This window comes from Mycetomoellerius zeteki, unplaced genomic scaffold, assembly GCF_001594055.1.
Source record: "Mycetomoellerius zeteki isolate Tzet28-1 unplaced genomic scaffold, Tzet1.0 scaffold98, whole genome shotgun sequence".
NCBI classification, from domain to species: Eukaryota; Metazoa; Arthropoda; class Insecta; order Hymenoptera; family Formicidae; genus Mycetomoellerius; species Mycetomoellerius zeteki.
Window position 1 is genome coordinate 714,949 of NW_017258021.1, and position 9,450 is coordinate 724,398.

The following is a 9,450-nucleotide window of genomic DNA, read 5'->3' on the forward strand; positions in this document are numbered from 1 at the left end:
TTGGAAGTTCTCGCCTGTTACGTTTTTTTTACATCATTGAATACATACGTCACTCCGTTTGGACGTGTCTAAAAACTCACTGACTCACTTACACTCACTTTACTTTACTAACTTCTTTGATTGTCACGTAGCAGTTGCTCTTATGTACAGAGTTACTTTCTCTGAAGCGTAAAATTTTAACTTTAATCCGACTGAGTTTTCAATTCTGTTCACTTGTTACTTTACGTAAGATTACGGTTGCCGATGTTTGTAAAAAAAAATTCTAGCTTTTAATGGAGGAAAGAGATTTGTTTTAAAATGATTCATGTCCAAGAACTGCAAGAAGTCCCTATCACTTCCTAACGTGTATTTCCTAACTATAAGCATTGCGCTCGACCTACTTTGACAAAGTAAAACTAAACTTTCGTGAGCTCATCTATAACAAGGCCGATATCAAAACTGTTATTCCATAAGAGCCACCCCCTGGCACATGTCCAAGATACTGTGAATCAGAGCAAAACGTTCGCACTGCAATCTTCTCTAGTTTGCAGTACGTATAATGTACTTCGACCCGTTTAAGAGGAGCGCAAACAGATATGATCAATTAAATGTTATTTACGGCCTGTGTAAAGGAAAGATTTAAACCGCTTTTTATTCGATAAATAAAGATTAGCGCGCGGGTAATATCAGCGATATCTTTAAAGCACTTTTGGTATTTAACGCGGGTAAAGTATAGCGAATCGCAGTAGTAATATTGAGGACTGCGTCGGCGAGTGAACGCGTCGTTTACAATCCCGACGTGATCTAACTGAACCGAACTTGGCTGTAATGCTGTCGTTCTTGCCGATCATAGAGTGGTTGCAAACAACCGCCTATTCTCTAAGAACGCAGGTATCGCGTTCCTTTCCCGCATCAGCGGATCTTAGAACTTCGGTAAAGCATCGAGCTAACCGGAGGAGGCGTGTAGAGGGTCGAAGACTTCAACGACTCCTTTAACGACTTTTCGCAGGCCCAACTTAGTGGGAACTTAACCGTTTTACGTCTCTCCTTCTTGGCGCGATATGAAAGAGCGAACATTATCCCTCTTTTCTCATCGATATGTATACTTGGCATTCTTCAGCAGTACAAACTGAAGCTGATAGAACCGCATAGCGCTTCAGGATTTTCATCAAAGATCATCTTGTTCTGCGTAGAGTGTTGTTTAAACTAAAGAAAACTCTCGGTTCGAAATTACTAGTCGAAGAGATACGTTTTCTCCTCCGTTTGCTGCTACTTTCGCATCAACGGGCGAAAGAGCAATGGAAGCAATGGAAGATTCACTTCAATGAGTTCCTCCGTTCGAAGATTAAAAGTCGATGGAGAACGCCTCACCGGCGCGATAATCAGCGACGCATCCAAATCACTCGAGAAACTCCTCCTCCCCCTTTCTGTCGAACTTAACACTGTGTAATGAAACTTACCCCCCACTATCAGCAGCAGGTGAAGCAGACCACATCGCATTTTTTTATACTTCCGGCGAAAGTCTTTATCCATTCTGCCGTGAAGGATCTTCTGTGTCACTGTAACGCGCGCACGTCGCGCTTCTTGTCTACATATATCCTTGCTCGCCGATTGGTACCACGGCGTTTTTGTTTTCGCGGTTTCCCATAAAAAAGGGGAAAAGGATCTACTCGCGCGAACGGAAACGCGGAAACGCGCGGACGCACGACAACATCGGGCGAACGCAAGATCGGAGAGTTCGCGGGTAGGTTGACAACTTGACGACTTTTTTTGGTACCGCTCGCGCGTCGATCAGCCGGAATCGCGTAAGCGCTTGAAATCGGTAAGACTGGCGACACAGCGCGGGCGCCACGCGACCGCGATAGTTCCTGACTTGCAACTGACGAGGGATGCTGCACGAAGAGTTTGCGCCAGCCTCGCGCCCGCGCACAGAATCCTTATTCCCCTTCACCCCCTAACCAGCCACAGTCAGTTAGTCAGTCTCTCTCTCCCGTCCCGCATCTCCGTTTATCCCGCGTTCTTCCGTCCATGTTCTCGCTCGTACCCTGCCCGCTCGTTCATCCCTTCACCCGTCTACCTTCTCTTTCGGCGCTATCAATCCGTCCCCTCTCCCTCTCCCTCTTTTCTCTCACCCTCCTATTCCTGCTCCCGCACTCGCACGAGAACTTCTTTCTCTTTTATGCAGCCCTCTATCGCTGTAGTTGTCTTCTGACTCACTCACTATTACAGTTTTTCCGTCGCTCCCTCCGTCCTTCACGCGGCGTGTCGCCGTCACCCCTCTTCCTTTCTCCTTTTCGCACGCGGCAAACGATCGCGCGCCCATCCATCCTCCGGATTTCTCTCTATCCCACTTTCTATCCAACTCTACCATCCCCTCGGTCGCCCCGTTTATCTGTCTTCCATCCCCCACCGCGATCGCACTCACCATCTCCACCACATATCTAACCTCGCGCGCATCCTTTCGGCGGCTGTATCTCAAACACTAAAGAGTTTCTTAGGAAATTGAATTGAATGCCACCCTTCCTCCCGTTTCTGTCTCTTCGACGGCGGCCCCTTCGCCTCGTTCTCCAGTGTGCGCTGTCTTTTCCACCGTTCCCGCACTCTCCCCCGTTACTTTCGGGGGTGACCTCGTCTCCTATCGTCCCTTTTCGTTCCTCTCATTCTATCTATTTCTCTCTTTGTCTTTTCCCCGTACTATCTCGTTTATCCTCGCACTCCGGTGTCGTCTGTCTTTGTCTCCGTCGTCACTCTCTTCCCAAGAGTTTCCGCGAAACTGATTGTCTCGTCGTTAAGCGGCAATTTATATGTTAACAGGCTCGAATCGGTCGAGAGTCATGCATACGTTTAAGGAATGGGATTTCGTAAGAGAGAAGTTTGGATAACAATGAAGATGACGGCACGAATGACAGCACTATCAAAAAATAAATTCTTTAGGTATGTCTGTTGTTTTACTTATCATTCACAGCTTTTGTTACAATATTTGTGATTCTCAATATCACTTTTGTGATGCGATTGGATGGAAAATATAAATCTCAAGATATAAATATTAAATTGTTAATTTATTTACTATTATCTATGCTAAAAGAATGCACAAAAAATGTGAATTCAAATTGTGAGAGGATGGACAATATATGAGAGACTTCATTATTATAACCTGTTAACAAACTATATGCGAATACTTTTATTCTTTAAATCCAGTTATTGCGTATGTACAAGCTTTGTTTTCAGCAGAGCTACAAAAGAACTTGCTCTACGCAAAGCAATTAGTTTCTCTAGGAACTAACATGAAGCGGCTGAATTTGTGTATAAAGTTAGCGCAGAGAACTGTGTTGCAGTATGACAACAGTTCAGTTTAATATCCTGCGACATCATCGTGTTAAAGTAAACTTTGATCACATCGCTTGGCATTCGTTTAACACTCGTATAGTCGTATGAATTTTCATAACTTTGTACTTACAGCGCTATTATGTAATAACGTAATATGAGTAGTCTATAACGTATTCAAAGAACAGTGTTGTCTTAAATTAATAAAGCAAGAAGAAACGAATATTAAAACTATTTTATTAAGAAGGAAGTAGAATAGAAATGTAAAAGAAAGATATAAAATGGTATTGTAAATATAATACAAATTAATGTACGTTGTGTAATAATATAAAGCAGCAAGATGCATAGACGCACGTTTGAAGGATAAAAAATTCTTAATGAGAAAACGTCACATAAAATAACAATCGGGAATTACTCAACTTGTGTAGTATTATGCAAATTATACTTTTTTTCGTTAATGCACGTTTAAGCTCATAAAAATACAAGCACCGGTGCAAAGTGAACTCTTGGCAACAATGAGATCTTTAAAGAGCCATAAGATCTTCAAACTGACGCGAAACATAAGAAATTTACAGAAAAGAATTCTCAATTAAGCTATTCGATCAGTTCTTTGCTTATTAACCGGTGCGCGTTGCCTCGTTGTTTTCGTTGCCGACAACCCGATAATTAATATGGTACCCTCGCGAAAGTCAGCTCGTTATCTCGTACAACAGTCCGAACGACATTACTGCAGCTACTCCATAATTTGTCGCCATGACGAGCTGTGTCGTTCATCAAGGTAACTCCGCGACACCATAACGCACGGATCCGCAAATTTCATCAATGCATCAAACGTAACGAAGGATCGAATACTCGCTGCGTTCCAATCGGATGCTTTTTGCGATGATAGGCGAATGGGAGGATCGGGGACCAGGGGTTACGTGTAACTTTGGCAAATAGGCCATCGGGAAAATATGACGGGAGAGGGTGAGTCCTATCAATTCGTTGACTCATTAGACGGCGGCTTGATACGCGAATTCTCCAGTGCGCGTCCCATACCGCGACGCTCGACAGGAGCAACCAAACGCAGTAAACTTGTGGTTTCGCTGCGAAAGCATTGACGCATTTGATTAGCGAGGCATGCGAAATTAACTCATGAATAATTCTATTTGTGCGAAATTACTCGTAGCGAATCTTGATGAAGATGACGGAGTGGAATCAATATCGAGAGCATTACTAGAGCGTTACGGTCTCTTTTTACGCAAGTAGTTATAAATAGGAAAGAACTTATAAAAGGAACAGATATCGGATAGTGCTTCCTAGATGTTACAAGCATTTTTGTGTATAAATAGAGGAAGGAAGGGGATTGTGGAATATTATTTCGTTTTATTGAAATATTCATATAATATAACTACATTTGATACAATTAGGATTATCAAATCAGAATCACAAAAAAACAGTATCTACATACTCATATGTACACTTAAAAAAAAAGATAATCCAAAGGTGGAAGGAGGAGATATAATTTTTTATGCAATAAATGTAGATATTTAATAAAATACAATTTTTTAAACATAATTTTGATTGACAATTCTTATTAATATAATTTTAAAAATATAAAATTTTAATTAATGGCTACAGAAGTTTTACGAACCTCTAAAAGAGTATCTGGATTTCTAAAAGAATATGACAGTAATTACATACAGATTATTCTAACATTTCCAGTAGTATTACGGCAACATTACAACGTTCCAGTAATATATAATAATATTGCAAACGTTGCAGCAATATTACTGCAAGTTTCTATGCTGTAAAGTACAATTTATTAGCCGTAGAGTAATATGAATTATACTATGGATAGAAGTTCTTTGGGTATACCAAACGAATGAAAAATTAAAAAAAGAAAAAAGATTACGGTTATGAAATAAGAGGAGAAACATAGAATATTATTAACTATTCTAACGTATAAGTTATAATTTTATATGTCACAAATGCATACATTTCATTACCAAATTTAGCTCAATTATATCATTTGGAAGGTACATTTAAGACCTACAAGCTAGACTGAAGTTGCAAAATTAATTACCAACACATTTCTTAAAATTATGTAAAGAACACACTTGTGAAACTCTGCTATATGCAAAACTAAAATTAAACAGCTTTTATGATAGCACAATAAATAGTAACGACCAATGGTAATATTATAACGTATAAATAAATTGTGAAAATTTGGATGGTCGCCTCCAGAATGTAACTATCTAACTATAAGATATTGTAGTATTCCACAACTCCCGAATATTCCATAACCGTCACCTTTCCTCTAAATACAAGCTATTTGGAATAATTAACTTCATGTTTAATTTAAAAATTGTAACTCCGTATCTCAGTAAGTTATAGATAGTATTGCTGAATTCGCGACAGTATGTGTCACATCAGGGAGGTGAACTCCGTGTACTACCAGGAGGATTATGTGTACAAAGAGCGAGAAAGTTTAATTACTCCCATGTGAGAAGTTACTACGGTAACGTACACGGTGCGTTCTCAAAGCGCGGATCGATCAACTGTATGGAATTTGGAAGGAAGCTGGCACCATGGAAAATCACGTTTTATTCGATGAGTTATTCGGATTGAAGTGCCATGAGCTTTCTTGACGTCATCGTAGAATGCGCGTGAAATTTTGTAAGCCTTTGATGAAATTGAAGAAAATTCTCCGGAAAGAGAGTTTGTTTGACACGCGCATAGAATTACTAACAAGGAAGTTTGGCAAGTATAAAATTAAAAAAAATCTGGCACTTTGCATAAATTTTTTGTATTTCCAATTGTTTCCAAAATATTCGTTTAGAAACGTAAAAATCGACTTTATTCAAAAGAGTGCTGTACCTCTAAAACTAAATTATAGCAGCTAAAAAATTATTTTTTCGTGATTATATATAGATCCATCTACTCTAAATTATGTAAAATTAACAATATAAGTAATAGAAAGGACATGTAAGAGTCGGTTATAAAGTTTATTGTTATATGTGCGAACTTTATACATGCCCTTTACATGTCCTTTCTATTATTGATATTGTTAATTTGACATCAAGAGTCGTCGTACTGATTAATTTATTTTTATGCAGTGTCAAATTTTTTTTTATTTTACACTTGCCAAACTTCTCTTTAAGTAATCTAACTGAAACGTAACGAACCGGAGGAGAGAGGGGAAATAGTTGCGATCGCGTAAATCTATACTCGCTCGCGTAATTTAAATTGAATGAAATAAAGTTCGATTAGCCGAACAGACTCAAGGGCACGTGTAATTGCGAAGTTAAATTACTTCCACGTGAGAAGTTACGCTCGCGTTCGTTCGCATATAATATGTTTCCAGCAACAAAGTTGCTAACAAATCAGCGCAAAATTCCAGAATAACGTAGGGCTGCGGCCCGCGTGGACAAGTTTTGCTTTGGCCTTAACTTTCCGACTTAACTGCATAACTTTAATATTACCGAAATAAAGTTGTACAGCAAACAACATGATAACCGGACTATAAAAGAGTTAAAACGAAGTCGAAGCGGTAAACTGAAATAGAATTATAAAAAGGAAAAGTTAACGAGACAATAACGTATGTCTACAGTCTACATAGAACAATTAAGGAAAATTAACCCTTCGCAGACTATCCTGAATTTCATCATTTATAATCGTTTCTACTAATGTAGATTAACTTTATTCTCGATTCAACTTACTCTTTTATACCTTTTTCTAATTCTAAGAACTATTCTTAAAATTATTATATTCTCGGTTCGTTACGTGTCAGTAAGAATACTTAGTAATTCTATGTGCATGTAAAACTTTCTGGAGAATTTTTGAAAGTAATCTACATTAACAAACGGGCATTAGTCAGATCACCTGAGTCGCTGAGAGACGGTTGTATTTTTCAAAGAGTTTTAAGTTTTAAAAAATTTTTAAAAGTTTGGTATACTCTCTCAACATTTAGGAAGACGATTGTATAATTATATGACCTAAAATATTTTTTTACTTTTTTTGTACGTGACCAAGGAAAGTACAACTTTCACTTTTTCGTGACCATTCGGGGATCGTTTTATTTCTACATTTTTCTATGTATTTTTCTTCATGGAAACTAAAAACTGAAAATTATCATAATATTGACGCTACACTTAAGGAAAAATTCAACTTTGAATTAATTTTTAAATAATTGAAACATAACTAACGGCGATTTCATAACGACGTGAATAAAGATTTTATTAACTTTATTTTTGTATAAATTTTTCCTTGAGTATAGTGTCATTATTATGATAATTTTTAGTTTTCATGAAGAAAAATGCATAAGAAAATGTAGAAATAAAATCAAACGATGTCAAAAAAGGCTTCTTTGAAGCAAAAAAAAAGAAAAAAATTTTAAATCGAAAAATCATCTGGGTCTTTAAATCTCTATGTAGTCTAGGAAAGTTAAAAAGATTGTTGCGGATATCAAAAGCAATCCAAATTTTACGATTAGGATGATATCACGTGAACATGCATGATTTTAGATTTTAGAAGTAGTGAGATTAATGTAAAAATCTTGTCTTTTTTTTATCAATTTAACATTCCTGAGATGTCACGATGGCGGTTCTAAGCGAGCGAGGTCTCCCTAGGGAGTTCGCGTTGTTTTATAACAATTTCAATCCTCCGAAACGCGTCACGAGCAGAATCAAGAGGCATACGCCCACATATAATTAGAAAGTTAAATTACTGCTACGGCAAATGTTATTCTCGTATGCGAGCTGCGCGACACGGAGACGAGGCTGTGTCGCTTCTGCATCCCAAATTGTGCGATTTACCTAAAGCGTTCCATTATTACCGCACGTTGTAGCGGCCAGAAGATACTCGGCGACGCGTAAAATAGAACTGGACGTAAATCAGGAAATTGTTCGGCCTCAGAAAGGGACGTAAAAAATTGTTTTATTGGATATTTGTCGCAAATTCAAGAGATACGAGATATCACGAATAGATCGATGGACTAAATTTGTATTACAGATTTACGAATAATAATCAAATTATTGCTTTAATATGCTCATAAATTATAATTGTAATATTACGAAATTATGATATTGTAAATTATCCGGTATAAGCCGTTGAAATAAACAGTCGGCACACACGTCAATAGATTATACGTGATAATCGTGGAATAATAATCACAGAATCGTCGGGGGGATATGCAGGGAACGGAGCAGATTGCGCCCTTGACGCGCGGAAATGTTACATCGCAGATACACACGAGGGGGAAAAGGTAAAAAGTCACGAGTAATAATAACAAATGAAATTCTCCCCGTCGTCACGGCGGCATTCACAAGTCGCGCGCGTACATGCCGCAAAGTTATATCACTCTCGCGCAAGATGTTAGGTCCTGTACGTAACGTACGCGACATGCTTCTAGGACAGGGAAAGCACGGGTGCGGAATCATCGGAGAAATATACCTGGCGTGGAAAAGCTCGGTGTGGGATATAGGGGCTGATACGCGAGAGTAGGTCACGTCACCTTTACATCCGGGTGTGGTGCTCAAATTGACCCTTAAACATTAACTCCGCCTGCTTTACGCCGCCCCATGGTTTCAGTGGGGTAATACCCTCAACTTTTAACGACCCAGGTCTCCGGCGGTGTTTTCGCTCAGTCTCTCTTTTTAACTTCTTCGCCGCCGCGCGGCCGGTTTCCGGGCCGTTCCCCATTTCTCCCTTACTCTCCACCGTCCCTGCGCAGTCGAGTGAAAATATCTGCTTGGCGGTTAACATCGGGGCAATTCGCGCACCACCGCGGTGGCGGTAAATCCCACTTTTTCACTGCTGCTGTGGATCAAAATTCATTCTTCTCGCTTCTCGAGAAGCAGAGCGATTGCGGATAATGCAATACGTCGGGAGGATTATTCGCTCCTGCCAACATGAATCGCACGATCCACCGTGGTTCGGACACGAACACGGATTAAAAACGTGTATGTGAAGCTATGCACGTATTATACAGAATGTCCGCAAGAGATCCTCATTAACCTTTAATGATATTCTCTTTCATTGAACATAGTGTGAAAATACCGAAGCGCTTATCGTAAAACCGAATAACTCTTAATAAATTGAATATTGGAGCTATTAATAATGACAGAATTTTATTGTTTATTTAATTTCTAATTTATTTAATTTTCT

At 39.0% G+C, this 9,450-nt stretch overlaps 1 protein-coding gene across 2 annotated transcripts in view; it reads right to left on the bottom strand.

Moving 5' to 3' along the window:
* Positions 1-1,745, bottom strand: part of LOC108730884 (neural cell adhesion molecule L1) — a 115,583-nt gene extending 113,838 nt beyond the window's left edge. Inside the window, exon 1 of one of the 2 annotated variants that reach the window (XM_018460829.1) lies at positions 1,440-1,745. In XM_018460829.1, the coding sequence (XP_018316331.1) occupies positions 1,440-1,512 (73 nt within the window). In that variant the 5' untranslated portion in view covers positions 1,513-1,745. The remainder of the gene's footprint in view (positions 1-1,439) is intronic. The other variant, XM_018460828.1, reaches the window with a different exon arrangement.
* Between the last annotated feature and the right edge of the window lie 7,705 nt (positions 1,746-9,450).